Source organism: Schistocerca serialis, chromosome 5 (genome assembly GCF_023864345.2).
Source record: "Schistocerca serialis cubense isolate TAMUIC-IGC-003099 chromosome 5, iqSchSeri2.2, whole genome shotgun sequence".
Classification (NCBI taxonomy): Eukaryota; Metazoa; Arthropoda; class Insecta; order Orthoptera; family Acrididae; genus Schistocerca; species Schistocerca serialis.
This window is the reverse complement of record NC_064642.1, coordinates 365026669-365051003: the sequence shown is the minus strand read 5'-3', so window position 1 is coordinate 365051003 and position 24335 is coordinate 365026669. Positions and strand designations below refer to the sequence as shown.

The window sequence follows — 24335 nt, the reverse complement described above, 5'->3', positions numbered from 1 at the left end:
AGTCACAGTGTGATCGATCATCAAAATTATAAATATAATGAAAGTTACTGCTGGGATGGAGTACCACGCACATAGCTCCAAATTTAGTTGAGTATAATACTTCCAATTTCTTCTATTTTAAACCTAAATCCTCCCGTCAGAACATCCGGTGCAGTTAGAGCTAAGATTATCTGTTATCCGTTTATCGAGTCAGTAGCTGGCATTTGTGGCCAAACAAACTCCATTCCTTGACATCATATCTTATACCTGAATCACTGTCTGAAACACAGTAGCTCGCAATTGAGCAGTACATGACTGACATTTGTTTTTCTTATTGGTGGGTATATTACCAGTTAGAAATGAGCCTTTTTCTATACGCCGAACGTTATTTTTTGTGTTCCTTAGTTCCACACTGTCATTGCATCAACACTAATAAACGGTGTGTGTGTTTGTGTGTGTGTGTGTGTGTGTGTGTGTGTGTGTGTGTAATCCTGAGGTAACAATGACCAGTGCTTAAAGAAACTCCAAAATAGAGAAATCATGCACGTGACCTCAGTATTCGTAATATAGTGGCAGATATATAAATGTGATCAAAAAACTAATCAGTGATCTGGTTTGAGAATTTATCGAACAACAGAATGAAATGTTCACTCTGTAGCGGAGAGTGCGCTGATACGAAACTTCCTGGTAGATTGAAATTGTGCGCTGGACCGAGCCTCGAGCTCGGGACCTTTGTCTGCCGCAAGCAAGTGCTCTACCAGCTGAGCTATCCAAACACGACTTACGACCCTTCCTCACGGCTTTAGTTTCACCACTACCTCGTCTCCTACCTTCCAAACTTTACAGAAGTTCTGCGAAACTGGCGGGAATAGCACTTCTGGAGGAAAGGATATTGCAGAGATGGCTTAGCCATAGCCTTGGGGATGTTTCCAGAATGAAATTTTCGTTCTGCAGCGGAGTGTGCCCTGATACGGAACTTCGGTTGAATCTTGAGTCGTGACTGGGTAACTCAGTTGGTACAGCACTTTCCCTCAAAAGGCAAAGTTCCCGAGTTCGAGTCTTAAGTCCGGCTCATAGTTTAGTCTGACGGGAAGCTCCATACATGATATAGGTGAAAAGGCCAAGCCATTTGTAGTTAAATAATACTAGTGGGACTTACTGGCAGATTAAAACTGTGTGCCGGACCGAGACTCGAACTCGGGACCTTTGCTTTTCGCGGGCAAGTGCTCTACCATCTGAGTTACCCAACCACAACTCACGCCCCGCCCTCACAGGCTCACTTCTGCCGGTACCTCGTCTCCTACCTTCCAGGCCGGCCGGTGTGGCCGTGCGATTCTAGGCGCTGCAGTCCGGAACCGCGAGACCGATACGGTCGCAGGTTCGAATCCTGCCTCGGGCATGGATGTGTGTGATGTCCTTAGGTTAGTTAGGTATAACTAGTTCTAAATTCTAGGGGACTAATGACCTCAGAAGTTGAGTCCCATAGTGCTCAGAGCCATTTAAACCATTTTGAACCTACCTTCCAAACTTCACAGAAGCTCTCCTGCGAACCTTGCAGAACTAGCACTCCTGAAAGAAAGGATATTGCAGAGACATGGCTTAGCCACAGCCTTAGGGATGTTTCCAGAATGAGATTTTCACTCTGCAGCGGAGTGTGCGCTGATATGAAACTTCCTGGCAGTGAGGCTGTGAGGGCGGGGCGTGAGTCGTGCTTGGGTAGCCCAGATGGTAGAGCACTTGCCCGCGAAAGGCAAAGGTCCCGAGTTCGAGTCTCGGTCGGGCACACAGTTTTAATCTGCCAGGAAGTTTCATATCAGCGCACACTCCGCTGCAGAGTGAAAATCTCATTCTGAATACTGGTGGATTTTGCACAACCAGATTTTAATACAACTATTCGTAAAATATTATAAGTCGCAATAGTTTCGCCACCTGCTGCACAAGAAAAATGGCGTCACGAAAACACTAAACAGGCAACTGAGAGCCAACAGAGAACTGTAAAAGTTTTGGCGTATGAGTGGCCAACGTAGCCACTGGCGGACGAAGTATACCCGGTGAACGGTATGGGCCTCGTACGTATATTAGTCGATCGAGACAAGAAAGTCGTTCATTTTTAGGGATGGGCTTGTAGAGTGTAAATGTGTTGTCGCTGCCTGGCCCCCGTGCTGACGGAGCACGCTTTGTGTTGCACGCAGGCTCGCCGCTAGAATGGCAGTGGGTGAGCGACGGTGCGCGTGTTGCAGAGGCGTTGCTGCAGAGCCGGCCCCTGCCGCACATCCCGGACGTGCCCGACGGCGAGACACTGGGCCAGGTGGGCTCCGTGTCGGGGGCCGGGGCGGGGGCGGCCACGGGGGCCGGCTGCGTGCCGGCCGTGGGTGGCGGCGGCGGCTCCGGCGGCGGCGGGGGCGGGTCGGCCACCGCCGGCTCGGGCTCCGGCTCGCTGGACGCCGCCGCCCGCTGGACCTCCAAGGAGAACCTGCTGCAGGCGCAGGAGGACGACGACCCGCAGCTCTTCGTCGCTCTCTACGACTTCACGGCCGGGGGCGAGAACCAGCTCAGCCTCAAGAAGGGTGAGCACCTCGCCACGCGGGCTGCTTTCCACTTAGTTTTCATCCAGTTTGTGCAAATTTCCACACCGATATACGACGTCTAACATAATAGGATGTAATTACAGCTAAACGTGCACTTCTGGTGTCGGCGGCTTTGCTGCTGTTGGTAAATTGGCGCGATTAATCGTGGGAAGTCAACATGACGAATCATGAATCAGATGTATATTGAGGTGACAAAACAAGCGAGGTGGTGCAGTTGTTAGCACACTGGGCTCTCTTTCGGAGGACAACGGTTCAAATCCGCGTACGGCTATCCTGATTTAGGTTTTCCGTGATTTCCCTAAATCGCTTCAGGTAAATGCCGGGATGTGTCCTCTGGCAAAGAGCAGGGCCGATTTCCTTCCCCATCATTCCCTAAATCAGAACTTGTACTCCGTCTCTAATAATGACAACGGGACTTCAAACACTAATCCTCCCCCCTCTGAGGTGAAAAGTCATGGGATAGCGATATGCACAGATACAGATGGCTGTAGTATTTATTGCCTGCACGAGGTATAAATGGCAGTCACTGGTGGAGCTGTCATTTGTACTCAGGTGATTAATGTGAAGGACTCCGACGTGATTGTGCTCAACGGTGGGAAGTAACAGACTTCGTACCTAGAAAGGTAGTTGGAGCCAGATGCACTAGATCATTCCATTTCGGAAATCGTTTCGAAATTCAGTATTCAGAGATCCACAATTTCAACGGTGTGCCGAGAAAACCGGATTTCAGGCATTACCTCTCAATAGTGGCTGACGGCCTTCGCCTAACGACAGAGAACAGTGGCGTTTGCGTAGAGCTGTCATTGCTAACATTCAAGCAACACTGCGTGAAGTAACTGCAGAAATAAATGTAGGGCATGCGATGAATGTATTCGTTAGGACTGTGCGGCGAGATTTGGCGTTAATAGGCAATGCCTTTGCTAATGGCGCGACGTCGCTTTCAGCACCTGTCCTGGACTCGTGACCATATGGGTTGGACGCTAGACGACTGGAAAACCGTGGCTTGGTCCGATGAGTCCCGATTTCAGTTGCTAAGAGATAATTGTAGGGCTAGAGTGTGGCGCAGGCCCCACGAAGCCGTGGACCCAAGTTGTCAACAAGCCACTGCGCAAGCTGGCAGTGGATCCATAATGGTATGGGCTGTGTTTACATGGAATGGACTGGGTCCTCTGATCGAACTGAACCGATCATTGACTGTAAATGATTATATTTGGCTACTTGTAGGCCATTTGTAGCCATTATAGAGTTCATGATCCCAAACAACGATGGAATTTTTTGGGTGACCATGTGCTATGTCACTGGGCCACAATTGTTCACAATTGATTTGAAGAACATTCTGGACAATGCGAACGATGTATTTGGCAGGGGACTTTCAACGACTTCTCGAGTCCATGCCATCTGGAGTTGCTGCACTGTAGCAGGCCAAAGCGGGTCCACAAGGTTTTAGGAGGTATCTCATGACTTTTGTCACCACAATGTAGGGAGCCAGTGAGATTCTCGTGCGTAATTTTTCTATGGCTCGTAAATAAAGGTAGCTGGCGTTTTGTCATATTGATTTGGAATTTTAACTACGTTCCCAGAATTTTCGGCTAAATCGGAAATAAGACATAAAAGTAGGTTATTGCAATGGCGATTGTATGAGGTGTGTGAGAAAATTAATGAGACTGACTTTTTATCTAACATAGTTTCTATTTTTTTTTCAGACAGCATTGACCCCTACAAAGTACGAGTAGCTGTACAGCAGTGGAGCCATTGGTCCCAGGCTTGTTAGCAGTGCTGAAAGTTTCAACTGGTAGGGCCTTTGACATGTCGGATACATTCTTTTGAATGTTCTCCAGAGTCCTCAAGTGAATTAGAGGGTCTGTGAAATAATTGTAATGCCTTTTGAGGTCAAAAACTCCATAATGGAGGTGGCCGTGTGACAGTGGTGTTGTCATGGTGCAGCATCACCTTGTCTGCATGTTTTGTCTCACTCGATTCGCCATTTTCCTGAGCCTTTCAACGATATCTTTGTACAACACTTGTTGACAGTCTATCCTAGAGGAAGAATCTCATAAGAGCACACATATGTTCGACATTTTCGTCAGTTTTTAAAGTTGAAGGTCACCCTGAGAGGTCCATCTTCAATGTGTTCTCGGCCTTCCAAAAATGATTTGTGCTGGCGAATATCTTGTGCTCTAGATAATCAATGTTCCCCACAGGACTGTTTCAACTTCTGTGAGAGGTCACACTCGCGGATACCCCAAGTTAAACACAAAACTTGATGGTGTAATGTTGACAGTTCCATTTTCGTAACTCGCAACAAAAACACAGTTTCACTGGTGGTGCATCTCAAAAATCAAGTAATAGCTGCACAGAGCTAAAACTTTGACAGTGTGGCTGGAAGAGATGAACGCACCAGTCTACACAAACAGAACAACACAGCGCTTGCCAGATCGCTCACAGAGTTGTCAGTCTCATTACTTTTTGTGCTGGGTTTCATAGGCTTCGCCAACTCGCAATCAAATTATGTCATTCCAACGTAACCTAGGCCTTGAGCTATGCTGCTGGTCAGACTGTCCGCGCTAGTTTTTTCCAGTCACCAAAGAATTACGAAAATCAGAAAGCAACATTAAAACTTATAATAACCAGATCTGTAAAAGTTACTATGGGTCTCTCCATATTGAAAACAAATGTAATGATTTCATATCATCTGCCTAAGGAAGTCATTACATTCAGCAATTCTCGTTGGCTACTTCATGCTATCACCCAGTTGGCAACATCCGCACACAGTGCAAGAGCCACTGACACTGTAAGTGGACTTCAGCCAAAGTATGCGACAGTAAAAGCAAATACGTTCCAGTAAACGTGGATGTGTAAACAAACTGTTCCCGAGGTAATTGCAGATTGTGGTTACAAGCTGTCACAGACTTCAGTATGAAATATTGCCGTAGTTTGTATGAATATATTTAAAATGTAAACTTCATTATTAAGTCACAATCTAATTGGATGCAAGTTTTACCTATGGCCCACGGATGGGGAATGTGATTCATGCATGATGGAGACCATCACATGTTAGGTTGGCAACCTCATTTGAGAGCCTGGAATTCCCAGGAAAATCTCAGGGGATACTGACTGGCTCTAGAGGAAGTTGAACTGCTTATTAATGGAAATGTTCAGTCATTTGTTACATTCACTCTGATGTACTGCTTTGGAAACTGTTGGTTGCGTTTTCGCATAAAAAAAAAGGTGAAGAAGTGCAGTGAACTGTTAAGTTTGTTGCACGATCATGGCTGCCTCTGTTGCATTCATCACCCTTTGGGAAGCTTGGGTTCTTGGCCTCCAAGTACGTTCCACTTTGCGCAGTTTCGAGTGCGACTGAGTATAATGCATGCATGATAATACGTCATTGTCAGAAATCAAAGGTGCTTTTTTAATTTTATAAAGGTATAAGTAAGTGTGGATCCATATTTGGACACAAATATTTAATAGATTAGCATTAATATTACACTGTTTGATTTTACTAATTCAGTGCAGAGTAGTGACCTGCAGACATTCTTGCAGTGTTATGCTTAGCATTAATAGTGTCTGTAGTGTGCATAGCGTCCAGCTTGGATGCATCGATGCTATGAAAGTGTGTTGACATTATATTCCAATGACAACAGTTTGAAGCATGCTCAAATGAGAATTCCTCATGTACTCAAGGTTATAATACAATAGCATGCCAGAGCACAGGATAAGATGGTAACACTAAATCATAGCAAAACTTGGAACACTCAGTAACAAGTGATGTACCACCTCAAAAAAATTCATTTGCAGCCATGGTAGCCAGTAAAGTAAATTTCGTCTCACATACAACAAAAATTGAAACGGGGAAATTTAGTATTTCAACCTGGACAAACGTTGAAATCTTGGAAGTCTTTTGATGAAACGAAGTCGCTACCGCGAGTTCAGTGCTCAAGTAAGACATAATGCATGGTGCAAGATGCATAAGTACAGCAGGGTGTGTAACTGATCCTCTGAATTTTGCTGTTTTTGGTCACCACAGAAGTGAAGTGTGCAACACTCCCATTGTTATGGTTGACAGATTGGAGCAGCATCTTTCCAAGATTTGAGAGATGATCCGAGGGTGTTTGAAAGAGTTTGCATCTCACTGCAAAGGTGAGTGCAGTACCACATCCGAATGCAGGAGCAATTGATCGAACATCTCCTTTAATAGCTTATTGTGTCCATTAAATTATGATATGTACTGTGCTGAAATAGCATTGTACACATCCCAGTCTGGGGCACGGTTTTAATATGCCAGGAATTTTCGAATAGCTGATAGACCATCTCAGACACATTCAGTGTATGACATATTGGGGAAATGTCCTGCTCAGGAAATCAAATGCCTTGTGTCATTCTTTGAACTAGGTTTGCAAATTTCTTGCTAAGTGTAGCTGCTGAAGTATGACATGTCCAGTTGCCTGAAGGAGTGTCAAAACTCCTAATGTAGCAGTAGCTGTTCAGAATGCTTGCAATATATATGAGTGAAGACTGCACTGGAAATCCTCCCACTTGGTGTTTGTTCACTATGATGCGCAGCAGTGTGGGCTAAAAGATTGCAATCATGCTGATAGGGTGAAACACTTCTGCAGCTATCACTGTAGGGAGATTAGAATCGGATGTGTCTGAAGGTTTGCATTTTTGGTTTCTAGGGAAAAAAAGTTGGAACAGTGGCACACTTGGCACTGGTCCAGTGTACATTTGGTGAATTATTAAATTCCTCTTAATCTTGACTTACTACTAACTGTGAGACTTCCGATAAGTAGTGCGTTCATCAACCTTTGACACAGTACCATAGTGCAGAGGTGCATTGCTCACAGCCATAATTTTACCCTGTACCCTTTTTTACTTTCCAAGTAGAGCATTTTATGCAATAACAAAAAGTGAAACAGTACTTGATCCAGTGTAGTAACCACAGCCATGAGTCTTCCTACAGAAAATTTGTTTGATACATGTGGCTGAAAATATTAACTTAATATGCTGCAAATACAGAGAACAAAACCCATTTCCATCTTCTGCTGTTGGTTGTATGCATGAGACAAGTGAAGCTAACCACATCCAGTCCATTAATTTTGGGTTTTAGAGAAGGTTACACTCTTTAATGAAGAGTTATGATGATTTGAGAGTTTCAGTGCTTCTTGTTTACAGATTGATTGTACTTTAGTTCATTTATAAAAGTTTTAAATATTTCATTTTAATGTTCTTGCTTATTACTACTACTACTACTGCTGCTCTTGTCCTGACTTTTCGTCTAGATTTCTTAACAGTGTAGTTCGTAGCTCATGCTGGATATTCACCTACTTTCCACAGAATATTGTCATACATAAATATTAAAGCATTTACACAGGTTAGGCATACTACCTTATCATCTTTTAAACAAAGTTCTTCTGTTGTATTTTTCAGCCTTTCCTGGTTCATATAGTCGTACTTTGACGTATTACTGTATAATATACTCCAGTCATCTGACAAAGATGTGCTGCTAAGCCAAAACTGCATACCACTTGTGTGACCGAAGGCTGAAAAATTCAATAAAACAATTTCATTAAGGTATATGTTGGGCAAAATATGAAACTTCCTGGCAGATCAAAACTGTGTGCCCGACCGAGACTCGAACTTGGGACCCGAGTTCGAGTCTCGGTCGGGCACACAGTTTTAATCTGCCAGGAAGTTTCATATCAGCGCACACTCCGCTGCAGAGTGAAAATCTCATTCTATATGTTGGGCGTTTTCACATTGTGACATGGTCTGTGTTAGCTGGTGTGATTTACAAAGTGATTCACTTTCTCACTAAGTCCATTCAGAAAAAAAAATCTGTGCAGATACAAGCATAAATTATATGAAATCTCTCTGTTATTTAGTCCATCAGTAACATGAACAGATATGGAGGTGAAGCACTCTGTTACTGGAACACCTTATTTTTAAGCCAGTCATAACTGCCATTTGCTAAGTACACACACCTGCAAAGTATCTCACTTGAAGGTATTAAATTCATAAAGAGACAGATGGGCTGGCAGATACTAATCTTCATGAGGCTCTACTTTCAATACCAACCCCCCCTCACCCCCCCCCCCCCCCCCGACACACACACACACACACACACACACACACACACACACACACACACACACACACACACACACACACCAGTGGTATTTCTCTATCTTTCAGAACCATCTTCAGAGCACATATCTAATTTCAATCGGCTATAAAACTCAGCTAAAATACACATTCAAAACCATATATAGTTTCCACTCCTTTGAATTACTGAGTGGTCTAAGCTGTTGAAGAACTTACTGGATTAGTTATTGCTCATTTTGATAGTGGAGTAGAATAACTGCTTCTGAAATTAGCTTGTAATTGGCCACATCATATTTACGTATCCTGTTATGTATCTGAATTTGTTGTTACATATTGAATGATTAAGAAAATGTTAATCTCCTGCTTGAAAATTGCCTGCTTTCCTATACAAAAGCCCTGACAATCAATCTGATGTACTTTATTCTGTTATTCTTTCAATTTTGGTTCATCAGTATTAGTTCAACGTTATACCTGAAGATATAATTTCCAAACAGAACTTTCATTTTTTATGATTTCATGTTAACTGTATGGTCTGTTAATTTGACTAGCATCAAATTTGGTAACAGATTTGTACTTGTGTATGCATGAAACTAATGAGTGATGAGATCACTGCATCAAGTTTTGTACAGCACAGGCCTTGTGAACTTTTAAAAAATGAAAAAAGTTTCCGTACCTCTAGAGGTAGGGCCTCTTGCATTCAGTGGTAAAAGTTTCCTGAAAAAAATGATTCATTTGGTTACCAATGCATCAATGTAGGTGAACCAGAGGAAAATGGATTACATTTTATTTCGAACTGTTGAGCATAATACAAGGAGTTAACCTGACACTAGTGTATAACCAATTGCATCACATGTGACACACTATTTTGTCTTAGTATTCTTGGCAACAACTTATATTATGAGACTATCTTTCTCTCCATGTAGCTCTCAGATGGGCTGTATCTTTGATATTTTTCAGTTGTCTTCAGCAACCAGTTTATAGTGGCTCTTCTTTTTCATTCTTTGCAGTTTTCAGTAGTACCTCAGGTTGTCAGTCTTCTTGCTATTGCAGTTACTCTAATATAACAACACTATACCTCATTTTCTATAGCTACAGTACATCATATACACTTAGCTTCATGTGATATGTACCACATAGAATCACTCGTACAATACCACATTTGCATTTAACAGGAATATTTTTTCCAAGAGTTAACTGCTTTCCTGTTGCATTGTGAACTTATCTTAGATGGTATCAGTTTTCATAGCCTGTAGTTATATAACAATTATAGTTTGCGTACTGGTCTTCCAGGGACAATTTTGTGCTTGATTTGGATGTGAGTTCATATCTACCATCATGTACTCTGCTGAAAATAATTTTCTACTACAGTGTTCATGAATCGAAATCTGTTTGCAGGCAAAGGGTACTTTTGCCTTATTCCTGTGACAGTTGAAAGTCTGTATATTGGCAATTCATACCACAGTATTTATTATATTTTATTTTGATGCTTACATCTCTCAAATAAACTTAAAGTCAGCCCTATTATAATTAACCATATCATCTTTGCAGGTGAGCAGGTTCGTATCCTGAGCTACAATAAGTCGGGTGAGTGGTGTGAAGCCCACTCAGCCTCCGGCCAGGTTGGCTGGGTGCCTTCTAATTATGTGACACCTGTCAACTCACTGGAGAAACACTCCTGGTACCATGGGCCAATCTCGCGAAATGCAGCCGAGTACTTGCTTAGCTCAGGAATCAATGGGAGCTTCCTTGTACGTGAATCAGAAAGCTCACCCGGTCAGAGATCCATCTCACTGCGCTACGAGGGCAGAGTGTACCATTATCGAATCTCTGAGGATAGTGAGGGGAAGGTAAGAATTTTATTTAGTTTGTGTATTTGAAGTTGTTTAATACGTTTTGTTTTGCTATTGTCAACATTTAATTATGACCAACTGAGAAGAATATCTGTCAACAACGAATGATTTACCTGTACCCTGTAACAACGTGCAAGAAAGGAGAGGTGCTAAACTGAATAAAGGGTCTCAAGTTTCATAAATAATATGCAGAGGCTGGATTTTCTGTGGTAACGGAGAGAGTGAAACAATTACTCTCTTTTGTTTGCTAACATAGTGTGAGTTGGTTGAGAAGAGGCTGAATTCAACATTTATGAATTGCGCACATGTGTTCCAGATAACATACGTGATAAACCTCTAGGCCAAAAAAAACTCGTGTTTCCCTACACTTCCTCAATATAACATTATAAAAAATACATTGAATTTGAAACAAACCTTTCATCTGTTCTCGGATCTTCTATGGCATCACACAAAATTACACTCACGGATACAGAAGAATCCTCCGACTCCTAGTGTCAGACAAATTATGCAACATATTTCTGCACACATCTATTTGAAAATGCTAATTGACAGACCTGGATATACCACCTGTGCTGCTACAATGTTAAATCATTCTAAATAAGGATAACCAGACTTGCTTTCATTCACAAGACAGAGTTAAAATAGTCACAACTCCAAAGTCAATAGTTAAAGCCCTGTAGTTATCTTAATCATCAAGGTCTGACCAGCTTGATACAGCTCCTCCAGCTGATTCCTGGCAACTTCTACCAACTATCTCCTTAACAGGAATACACTCCATAGTTAGTTGAGATACAATACACAAAATCACACTTGAAGTTTCAATGAAAATAAATTGAATTTATTAGCTTTAATTGAAGCTGTCCAAGTTGGTCAGGCTTATCCAACACCACCTCCAGCAACCTACGGCTTTTGCAATCTGATAAGAGACCTATACCTACCAAGCATGTGCTCACTCACTAAATCACTCCCACATTTGACAAGGGCTGCCAGCTACTTCTTTTTGATTTTGCGAGCTTCAAACTGCTCCACAAAACTGTTTATTAACATCTAGCCCTTTCAGCCAATCAGGACCAGGAACAGACTCAGATATTTACAGTGACCATTTCCTGCCCTTGCGAAAGCTCTCTTTGATGAAGAGCTGCTTCTTGGCCAAGCTTCTCAAAGCTTAATTCCAATTGGCCGTTGTCCTTGGGAGGCTAAATTTCACCATTTATGACCTGCAGCACCTCTGCTACAGTTGATTATACATGCTGATTTAGCTTGGTAAATTCTGTGATTAGAAATAAATATTCTGTTGTTCTAGGCTGAATTGTGGATTTGTAGAGAAATTAATGAGTTCTCATTTTCTATAGACATGCCAGAAAACAAACTCTAAAGCTCTAAACTTTATCCTTTAATATTGTTTAGTATAGTCATTAAGCATATGGACATGCTGTCTCTCCTGAAATTAAGATTACCTGTTACAATTTAACCTGCTTGGTGTTCAGATAGTATCATAAAAATAAGTGGCAGTTACATTTGACATTTCTGTTTGCCCTCATCATTTATTGAATGAATGCCCACTGGATGGATAAATTGTGATAGCCATTTTTATGATAGAAGCCATAATTGTCTCACTGTCACCTGCCGGCCCTCACCCTTTTTGCTCCCCCCCTCCCCCATTTATCCACCCTCTTGTATTCTGTTTTCCACCATTTTGTCAAATATTCTTACCCTGTTTCCCACTCAACCTTAAAAGTGCATGCCAGAAGATCCAAAAGGGACGTATTGTCTGTAGACACCTGCCTAAGCTATTATGTATGGTATTTTGTTTGTCCTATTGTAATTTTGCTGTATGAAATTCATTATTTTCTACAGCTTTTCAGCTTTTCATGTCAATCAGGAATTTGTTTCCTGTGTTGAGATTTGGATTCCGTAAGACAAATTAATGAATCAATAAATGGAAAAACATGGAAGTGACAAAACTGTCCATTATTCGTTTCATTTGCATCAATAAAACCTCTTCGTGTAGTGCCAAGATTATGGAACAAATTCTCCTATCCTTCACACAGCTGTACAAAGTAGCATTTACTTGCTATTAACACCATACTTTCAATGCAAAGGAAAACTTAATTGAGAAGTTTATTACAATTGTATGGGGACAGATCAAGTCGGTGGTGTTTTTTGACCCTACACTATCTAATTGGTACCTTTCACTCACTCGTCACAATTATTTTTTGCAGTCGGTAGAGCTTGCCTGTGAAAAGCAAAGGTTCTGAGTTCAAGTCACAATTCAGTGCATAGTTTTAATCTGTCAGGAAGTTTCACAATTAGAGGTTGTCTCAAAAGGTACAGTACAAATTTAACGTGTTACAGCATCCAAATTGATTGAGATATTCACACCATATTTGGATTGGGTGACACGCTATCTCTCCAGCTTTTTATGTCATTCAATCAATTTCAATGTGTGCACCTTTGGTGACAAGTGCAACATACAGTCCTGCCTCAGTTATAAAACGTTGAAGTTATAGTGTACTTTTTGAGGTACCCTGTATTTTTCACTCTCTTTGTTAACCTCTCATAGAAGGGCAATTTGCTACTGTAGTCTCGTGTGGAAGATTCCCCACTCTCATAATTGGCCATTTTTCATTATGTGGTGGTTTTCCACATCCCAGTAGGTGAATACCAGGCCAGTCCCCACGTCCTGCCTCAGTTACATGACTCGCAGACATTTGAAAATGTTACCACTATTTCATGGTTTACACTAGTCACAGACAGCTGGAGTACACTAATTTCATCCTGGGTGGTATGGGGTGGCGACAGGAAGGGTATCCGCCACCCTCTGACACTAACATCACCAAATCCATAGTAACAAGGCCGACCCTGCGTTGAAATGGGACAAAGGTCCAAAAGAAATGTTGTTGATCCTGCCTCCATGATTTACAGAGCTATGAATGTAACATACAAAATAATTTCAGAATAAAAATACAAGAGCATTGTGAAATTTTATTCAGTACTTAGAAAATTTCATAGTAGCAGCAGAGTTGAAAATATCTCTCTCATGCATGCTGCCAGATGTATCCTTTTTTCTACTATATGCTTTGTGATTATTAATTTCTTACCAGATATAAGTGTTGATCTATTTAGTAAGTTTAATTTGTATTTCTTTACGATTGCTTGCAGGTGTATGTGACAACAGAGAGCAAGTTCAACACACTTGCAGAACTGGTTCATCACCATTCGATGCATGCAGATGGCCTTATTACGCAGCTTTTATACCCAGCTCCCAAACACAACAAACCGACTGTGTTTGCCCTTAGCCCAGGTGGGGGTTCCCTTCACATACCACTTGTATCAAGTTAGTGCCAAAATATTTTTTTCAGAATGAGCTTCTGCAACTAATGGCATGAAAAATGGTGCACATGGAAACTAACCAGGCTGGTCCTTAACATGTTTTATTTTAATTTTGTTACTAATTTTAAAAAGTCCATTTAATGTAATCTTTTTGTTTCTGTGCATTTCAGTATGTTGTGCTCATGCTGTGAGAGATGGCAGGAAATATATTTCTGAGAAATTTGTTGTAGAATATCTGTCACAACCTGTTTTAATATGTTATTACGGACTGATACATTTTTTCCTTTGTAATAGTATACTAGTAATATGGGTCTGCTTTTATGAACAAGTTTATTCTCACGTGATAGTGAAATTAACGTGATAATATGAAAGTGTTGGGCATACAACAGAATTTTGGTGAAAACTGCAGCTTACCCATTATGTTAATCTAACAAATTATCATGCAGGACATGAAAGCAACTAAAAGTTGACCAGTTCCTTATGTATTCTCTAAAAGTGTATTTGATTATTTAATTGCATCAAAAGGAAAGCTGACTTGCAAAAGCTTGACAATGGTTGACTAGTACCTACCTCAGAATGCAAACCTCCAGCATTTCTGATTGACACACTTAAAACTGGAGAAAAGCAATTCTGATTTTGAATAGGTTTCTTACTTTCTCAGCTTTTAATTTTGTTATTAATTTCACTTCTCATTTCTCTTCCTCTGTCTATCTGTATTTCTTATTCTGTCCTTAAATTATCTGTTGTCTGCAGCTTCTAGCACTGTGCTTATTAATATACTGTCTTTGTTGCTCTCCGTCTTCCTCTCCTCATTCCTCATCTTTTTTCTCCTTTTCCTCACAGTGGGTGGCCCCTCCCATCATGGGATTAGAATATCCCGCCCCTACTTTCTAATCTGCACTGGTCTGTCTCTCTCCCCTCCCTGAGAAAGGAATTAATAGTTTTAAAAACAAGAACTAGTTTTCACCTTTTAAGTGTGTGTATTGACAGTACTGTGCTTCTGCCTGATAAAGCTGGGTACTGACCAACCATTTTATTTCTTTGTAATTTTTATTTACTATGATACTGGTACGTGATTAAACTGTTGCTTCAAGTTCTGCATTTTATAAACCAACAATGAAATAATTTCAAAAATTGAGACCAATAAACAGTCTAGGCATTGTATTAGCTCTAAGTGACAGGTCTTGTATGTGTCATTTTATTGTATATAAATTAAAGGGTCAGCCATCACCTTAGCTTTTTTTAATTCCCATGTATCTACTAGCTGCTTGGTTTCGGCACTACTTTTAATACGGTGATGTTGGACAGCATTTCTTTCATGCAGCTGTTTAAGGCATGCATTTCTAAATCATCATCACAGTAAGCAAAGTGTCATTTTCATTTATAGCAAAAAAATTTACAGAAAAGGTATATATCTTAAGATTGAATTTGATATCCTATTTGAATGAATGGAAAAAGACAAGGAAAAACTTTTGGAATGTTGAAAGGAACTCTTTATGGTTCACATCTCATTAGAAAAAAAAGTAACTTAATTCAAGTGCAATATTGGTAGAAATAATATCAGTGCTGTTTTATGTTTTTGAACCACGGTGGGTACGAATGACAACTCAAAAAGTTTTTATACAGACAACATATTTAATACTAGTGGTGAAACTGCACCGGCAAAGTTATATTAGCTAAGGGCTTCTGGTAACTTACTGTCAAGGAACTTATTTTCAGCTTCATGCTGCTTTGTGTACAGTTCTTTCTCTATATCTCATTTCCATTTATTCCCACCCCTCCCAACTTCCTCTCTACTTCCTCTTCCTTTCTCACGTCCTCTCCTCCCCCCCCCCCCCTCTCCTCCTCCTCCTCCTCCTCCTCCTCCCACATGATCACATCCTTCCTCCTCTTCATTCATCTTTTTCTGTCTGTCTCAAACTATGGATATGTATTATTGCTGTTGTACTGGGGGAGAGTGTATGTCACTTGTAAAATATTAAATACAGATTATTGTGGTGGCAGGAGGAGTGGCTGGGGAGCTGATAACATTTTTGGTTGTTTGAATTATTAGATATGGTTTTTAAATTGCATACCTAAGATTTCCACCAGTATTTGAATGCTCAGTGTCTCATTACAAATTGTGCAGTTTCATTACCACTGTCCTTGACTGAAATTCAGCACTGTAGAACAGAAACACTATTAATGATTCAAATGATTATTTCCTAACACGGATTTTAGTTAAGTGTTGAATATTGGTTAAAGTTTTCACAAATCATGTATTTAATAGTGGTTATTGCAAACTGTAAGTCTCAGTGAAACATGTGTATTCACCAGTATATTATCCAATTCAAATAAGTCATAAATATGTTGTTAGAATATTCAGTTACAGAGATAATTCTTTTTTTTTCTCATGTGTTTCACAAAATTATTAAAGAGTTTTGGCTTTGTAGGCTGACATCAGCTAATAATTGACTCTCTGTATGTAGATACTGTTGTTCTACAGATATATATCTAACATAAGGGAGAGAATTTGGAGGTATGAGTTTGATTTTCCTTACCCCTGTCATCCCCCATACTCCTCCACCCCTCTGCCTGCCTTCCTGTTCCATCTGCCCGTCTTCCTTCCTTACCTCTGCACCCGACTACCTCCTCTCTTATCTCACCTTCGCCTTCCTTCTGTATAATTTCTAACTGATGACCGCCCCATAACCTCTAACCAATCCTTACTCGGGTCAAGCAGTCTGAACATTTTGATCTCTTTGTCTAATCTATGACGGTTAATATACTCGTGAGACAAACAAAACAGGTGCCGCTGCTGTTACAAAGCAAAAATTATATCAAATACTGTTGCAGTGTGTCCATATTAAGAGTCTTCAAAGCATCATATGGAATCAAAATATGTAGAAATCTTTTCCGTCATATATTCTTGCTAACTTTCCTTGAAAGTTGTTCATAATTTGCAGGCAGCAGTTTGACATACTGAGGAGTGAACATCCAAAGTGACCTGGGTCCCCCCACGTGCTCTCATTTGTATTGGCACATGGGTGCCATAATTTAGGTTGAATATAGAACCGTACTTTGTCAAACATTTAGAATTTATCTTTAAGAGAATGAAAGAATGTGCCACTTCTTTGCATTGTTACTTTTTAAAATAATTTGCATTTAGAATTTTATCTTCAGACCAGCTTTTACCCATTTCTGCTTGTTTTAAATGTAGTGATTCTACCCCTTTCAGATTTGTTTTCCAAGATGTGAATCGAAAATTTGATATTCTGGTTGTAACTTAGTTCTTTTTATGTTTTAGTTAATCTGTATGTCCTCCATATTCCTCAAAGCCTGTTTAAAATTATGATGTAGCCCTTTTCTACACAAATTCTAGAATCCTTATGCTTTGAATCACTTGCACTTCTATGCCATGGATATGCTTCTCATGATTTTATATGTAGCACCCAGGCATATGAATGCAAAATAGAATGATTTTGTTCCTGCTCAGTTATCATTTTGCTACTGCCATTATTATTTTTGCACAGTTAAATTTGACAAGGGAAATAATTTTGGATGCATTGATTTTCTAATGTAAATAAATTCTATCGAGAATATAAGCTATTGCTCATTGTCTGCATATATTTGAAATTGGTACCTTCATGCAATCTTGCTTGGATCCCAGCAGATTATTTGGACAGATTCCATGTGATACAACATGTTGAGGTTTCTTGGCAATAGGATTTCTTAAAAGTTGTCACTCCAAAAGCTACAGATGTCAATGGTCTCTATATTACTTCCCACCAGTCTTTATGATCAAAGTATTACATGTTCCAGAACCCGATGAATGGGAGATCAACCGCACAGACATCGTCATGCGACATAAATTGGGCGGAGGACAGTATGGTGATGTGTATGAGGCAGTTTGGAAACGTTACAATGTAACTGTTGCAGTCAAGACACTCAAGGTGAGTGTATGTGCCTTGTGGACATACAGTGCCACAAATTACTGTTCTCCACCCATCACATACATAGTTATTACAGCATACTTTAAAAATACTGTTTACTTTGTAATGAGATTGACATCTGAGATAACACAAACACAATTTTACAGTATTATTTTAATCAGCTCTAATGAGATGTAGATTGTACTCAGAATTAAACAATGCAGAATTGTGTTGAAGCAGCTTGCTTTATGCCATAAATTATTTTTATTATTCAGCCATTATTTTTTTGCTATGGAAATGATGCTAATGTTCTAGTAGGCTGTAAGTTGGTGCATTCTGTTGCTGTGGTGGTTAAGAACATTTTATTTAATTATGTTTCAGCTTAGTGTGGGTAAAATCATACATACTACAATCAATGCTTTGTTAAGTTAAGCTGATTCATTAAACATACATTCTCTGTCCTTGATTAAATGTACATTTAAGTTTGAACAGCTGACTAAAATATATAATTAATACTGATATTTTGTGTTAAGATATACATAGCTTAGGGAAATGGTTTCTGTTTGTTTGGAGTAAATGTAATGCATAGGTAGAAAATGGAGATCTACTTAGTTCCGTCTGTGTGTGGGTGTGGGTATGGGTGTGTGGTCTGCTGTTCCAGATCACTCCCAGGTTGAGTGTGGATTTTCAGGAATCCATTTTTACCAGAACTGTGTGGAGACAAATGAACAGCATAGGCTTCAGCAGTTGCTGTTTGCCTCATGTCTATTTACTGACACCTCGACACAGAGCTCAATGACTGCTAGGGTGTGTGAATATAGTCACTGAACCACACAATAGTATGTGGCATGGTCTGATGAAGCCCAGTTTCAGTTGTCCCAAGGTGGTGAGTGTGTGGCACAAACTCCCTGAAGCTATGGATCTCATGTGTCAACAATGTTGACTTCAGGCAGGCAGTGGAACAATTACGGCATGGGCTGTGTTCACATGCTCATGATTAGGTCTCATTGTCAGTTTGTAAGGACCAATGATATGTGCACATCATATGAACTTTCTTGCTCACCATCTGCATCCTGCTATGGCTCAAAATACCATGAAGGTGATGACAAGCTTTAGCAAGATGGTTTGTGATGTCACCGTTCTTTTATTGCACCACCATTGCTTGGCCTCCTGATTAACCGATCTTAACCCTTTCAAGCATTATGGTTTGCTGTTAATATCTGTGTATGCTTGGTGAACCCAGCACATTAGCAATTGTGGGTAACACTGTAAGATAAATGGAATCTGCCTCATGGATAAACGACGAGGGCTGATTAACTGGCCAGCTGCATTTGGTTTTTAGGCAGTTTCCCACATCCAACTTGGTAAATACCTGGCTGATACTCATGTCCCACCTCAGATACACCCTACATAAACAGTTAGAAAATGTTCCCACACTTGAATGTTTAATCCAGAAACAGACTGATGGGGTATACGTATTCCGTGATTGGGGGGGTTATGTCAGGAAGGGCTTCAGCCACCAACTGTTAATACCATTGCCAAAAACCATATAATAGTGCCAAACCCATAGAGAAACAGGAAAAGACAGAGAAGAAAAATAAGAAGAAGAGACTGTATGATGCATGGATTAATATCTTTGCATAAACATTCCAACACCATCTAGAGTCTACCAGGTGTAGAAGTATGAAACTGGAATTTGTTTGCAGTAATTACATGTCTGTTGTTCGAAGCTGATAAACACCTCTCTGGCAGGCTATGAATGCCATGGGGGGGGGACAATTCTTTTGAAGCAAACCAATCAGCAACCATTTTCGTGCATTTTAATATGAATTGAAGCATTGTTCAGCGAGAGCGTGTCCCAGTGATGAAAGTAGATAATAATCAGATGAAGCCAAGTCTGAAGAATAAGCCACATGCCCTAGATTTCCTAACTGAATGCCTCAATCGTTTACCTGACCCGTTTTTCTGTGTATGATTGAGCGTTATCATGGAGCAATGTGGCTTTGTGTTGCCTTTTTACATATTCCAGTCATTTTTCATGTAATGCTTAATTTAAATCAATCATTTGCTGTTGGTAGTGATCAGTGTTAATGGTTTCACCAGATATTAGCAGCTCATAATAGATGACACCCTTCTGATCCCACCAAACACAGAGCATTGTCCTCTTTCCAAAGCGATTTGGTCTTGCAGTGGATGTTGATGGTTTGCCTGGATTCATCCATGATTTCTCAATATATATCCATTTTTATTCGCCTGTCACTATTCGATGGAGAAATGACTTTCTTTTGTACCTGGCGAGCAGCATGTCACCAGTGGTCTTTCAGTTTACTTGCTGTCTTTCATTCTGTTCATATGGAACCCGTTTTCCCACTTTCTGCACCTTTCCCCATAGCATTCAACCAAAGAGAAACGGCTTTCTGTGTCACATTCAATTGTTCCACGAGTTCCTGTTGAGTTTGAATATCATCTTCAACCAGGAAGGTCTGCACTTTGTTGTCTTCAAACTTTTTCAGTGGTTTCCCACGCTCGTTCTTTCTCATGTCAAAATCACCACTTTTGAATGTTTTGAACCACTCAAAACAATGTGTGTTCCCAAGAACATGTTTGCCGAAAGCTTTAACAAGCATTCGATGCGATTCTGCAGCAGTTTTCTTCTTGTGGTAACAGGAAACCAATGCTGTCTGCAAATTTTATTCATAGGCACAAAACTCGACATGTTTACGGGTTTGAAACAGATACCAGTGTATGGAAGTTGGGTTACTGTTTGTTGACATTCGTCATCAGCCATTACAGGAAGCAGATGGCGCTGCAGACGTGGTCTTACAGGCCCTACACTGACATCTAGCACCATCTGTAGGAAAATTCTGGTTTCATACTTCTGCAGCTGGTATGCTTAGTGTCTCACTATTGGCATCACAACCAGTGCCTTCCCATGACTTTTGGCTACTCAGTTTAACAAGAAAGGGTGTAGAAATGACATTGTAACCTTACTGTACTGCGTGAATGCCTAAGAAATTGTAGGTACATTTGAGGCTCGTGTCAGTTGATGGTTAACTAGATACATTAAAAAAGGGGAAAATTAGTGTTTTCTGTTAGTGATTAATATCACACTGACAATTAAGGCCTGTGTTGAACACTGTCTCAATTACTGTCACAAATAAAATGAGATATTGGCAATATTGAAGGAACCATTCTCCCACTGTTCTGAAGTAATTTAGGGGATCCACAGAATACCAGAATCTGAAGTTAGTTTGGGATTTGAGAGACCTGAATATGAGTGTAAATCTATTGCCTTTACACCTTACACACATAGGATGAACCTGAACTCTATTGACAAAATTTCGAAGGTTGTCCAGTAAGATTTTGTGAGTATTTTGATATACGTGAACCAAGCAATGCCAATGCAGTCATAAAGTCAAAGAATAAAGAGGGATTTAGTGTTATCAACAAGTAAAGTGAGCGAATGTAACAAGTGTTTCCAAACAAGACACACTGTGCATACTGTCGACATTTGCAGTGTTATACAAGCATTTTCAGTGCAGTGCAGGTGTAAAGACAAATGAGGGCAATAAATCAAACGAAATGCAATTACTCTACAATGATCCACTGAACACCATGGGTTTCTTTAACCAAAATCCTGAGAAAATATCACTGAACAACCTCCGGAATTTTGTTGCCAGAGTTTTGGTTCACACTATACGTATGTGTGCAGCCCTGTGAAGATGGCTGTGTCATCTTGGAAGAAAGGAATGCCCACAGCACATTCACAATGAAAATATAGAAGACAGCATAACACTTGGTGACTAAGAATGGTTGCGTAAACAGTAACCTGAATGGGTGGGTCCAAGTCATGGTACAGAAAGTGTCTCCAGAACATCACAGAAATCTTCAGCCTAAACTATGACACTCCACATATTGCAGGTTAAGTGCCTCATTAGGCCATCACTCTCGTCGATGTCTTGAATGTGTTAAAGACCAGTTCAACAACGTTTCGTCGTAAGTGACACATCATTCGGCACCTGTCCCATTTTGTTTTCACAAGCCCAGTAGTCAAGACTCCATGGTATTTTTCATTCTTTAAATACCACATTACTTTTATTCAATTAATTAAAAACGTACTTGCTAGTTGTAATAATAAAGAATTGTACTAATAAAATACTGTTATCCATATAAAACTTGTTATTTGCGGAAATATGAAACCAAGTTTAGTAACAAAGAAAAAAAAAGTGATCCGTTACCACACCAACAATGGTTCAAGTATTCAAGTGACAATTTTAGCTGTAGGTAAGTCACCACCTAAGCTCACAGTATTTACGTTTGGAGAAATTAGGGATTCAAAGCAAAGGTAGACGAAGTCCATATTTTACTCTTCCAAGAAAAACTGATGTAATGTTAAAGTAATATAGTTAAATACGGGTGAAGAATTAATCATTCATTTTTTTACAGTCACAATGAACAAATACAAGCTAATTTCCAACACAATGTACACCGACACTTTCATTAAAATAAAAGTTCATTTTCTTTTAATGCATTGGGCATGGTTCACTAATGCCCTGAAAAATGCTGACATCTGACTTCAGATACAACGAAATGTGCATTCATTTGTTTATTTCCCTATTGTAATGTGTCCTCTTAAAGTATGTTTTCTTCTAATTAATTATCCAAACTGCAAGTCTACAAGCAAGTTCACTTAACATTGCTTCTTCACACAAACATCATTTGATCACCTTATAATGAATCATCGTGTTCATGAAAATCTTACTGGTTGTTTTGTGATCTTACTGTTGTAACAATCTCTGCAGTTAAAATATTCTTATAGTAATGTGTGGTGTAGTGGTGGAATGAAAGTACTTTCATCATGCATATCAGATGGGCATCCTCTGTATATGGTGGCATCACAGCCCAAATGATGCAGCTTATTGTTGACCCACAACTGCCCACTGTAATAGATACCTACAACCACTCCTTAACCACAGGTGTTTACCCTGAGGCCTGTTAAGCTACTGCCTAGAAAGGATGTCACAGTGCTCTCTGGTTACTAACATATTTGCATTCTTCCTGCACTGTTCAGGGCCTTACGATATGTAGTCCATGACAACCTAACAAACTACCTAACCACAAACAACCTACTAGACGAACACCGATCAGGTTTCTATAAACATCGCAGCACATCATCTGCCTTAATAAAGGTAACATATGATCCGAAACTTGCCATGGATGCACAAGAGGCAACTATCATATGCTTCTTAAACTCCAGCAAAGCATTTGACAATTTTGACTTTTGACATTTTGTTTGCCAAATTCAGCAGCCTAAATTTCTCGGCAAGTGCAGTTCAGTGGTTTCACTCACACCTGATGTATTGCCAGCAATTCGTTGTGTCCAGCACCAGAAAGTCACAGTGGAGGCAGGTAGTCTCAGGGGTCTCTCAGGATTCAATATTAGGTCCTGTACTCTTTTCATTGTGCATAAATGATGTTTATCAGTTCTGTCGTACTGCAAATACCACAAGTACGCTGTCGATCTACAATTGTATCCAAGTGAAAAAACCAACAAACCTCAAGGCAGTTATAAAGAATCTAAATACTAGCCCATTTGCACTAAAATGGCTGCAGGATATAGGGTTTAAGTCTACATTTGACTAAGCATGAAACTACAGTGTCCAAGAAGCCATCAGCTTTGCTCCGTGCCCTACAAATTGTTAAAAGCTATTCCCTCATGACCTGAAAAAGAAACTTATACAAACACTTATAGTACTGATTATTGATTGCAGTGATGTTATCCTGGAAGAACTTTCTTAGGAAAGTGTGTGGCACCCTCAAATAATATCTTTACATGATTTCCCAACATATTTTCATTAGTTAATTAGGTTTTACAAGTACATTAAAAATGCAGAACAACTTCACAAGAGTGCTGTCACCTTAGCCAGAACATTACACTATACTGTACCCTGTGTGACACAGGATGACACTTCTGTGCATACATGCAGAGTGGATGAGAAGCTTGGAGCAGATGAGATCTGTTCATGCGTGGCAGCACAGCACAGAGTGAGCAAATAAATTCCATGTTGCTGAACTGTGTTGCAGTGGACAACAATCAGGTTCTTTTGCATATGATACATTGTATTATACATTCAAATCTGTGAGGGGAATAATAAATTTTAAAACTGATTTCAGTCAATCATCTTCAGACAAATCTTACTTCATGTCTTGATGACATTGCATCCACTTCTACACAGCTTTGTGAAGACATCGAGTACAACTTTTCTCAAAAGTACAACTGTCTATTGACAAGGTCATTGAATCTGCTTGCAATAATTGTCATTTATTGTGACTTGGACAGTATTACAAGTAAAAATATAATACACTACAAAATAAACTTCAAGCAGAAACCAGAATAATTATATTTGCTTGACAACTGCTTCTACTCCATGGAATTTTTAAATATGTGCATAAGGCATGTGTGTGGGTGTCTGAATCTAGTTAAGTGTAAACACTGCATTTAAAAAGAGCGTTAATGGTAGAAAAGAGTAATCTAAAAAAACTGTTGTAAAAATGGTCAATATGTTGTCATA

The 24335-nt window shown here is 40.0% G+C and overlaps 1 protein-coding gene across 5 annotated transcripts in view; it reads left to right on the top strand.

Moving 5' to 3' along the window:
- LOC126482387 (tyrosine-protein kinase Abl) overlaps positions 1 to 24335 on the top strand; it is a 456124-nt gene that overhangs the window by 297333 nt on the left and 134456 nt on the right. For 4 of the 5 annotated variants that reach the window (XM_050106494.1, XM_050106492.1, XM_050106493.1 and 1 more), the window contains exons 2-5: positions 2172 to 2546; positions 10218 to 10516; positions 13682 to 13823; positions 17654 to 17784. In XM_050106494.1, coding sequence (XP_049962451.1) covers positions 2172 to 2546; positions 10218 to 10516; positions 13682 to 13823; positions 17654 to 17784 — 947 coding nt within the window. The remainder of the gene's footprint in view (positions 1 to 2171; positions 2547 to 10217; positions 10517 to 13681; positions 13824 to 17653; positions 17785 to 24335) is intronic. The other variant, XM_050106495.1, reaches the window with a different exon arrangement.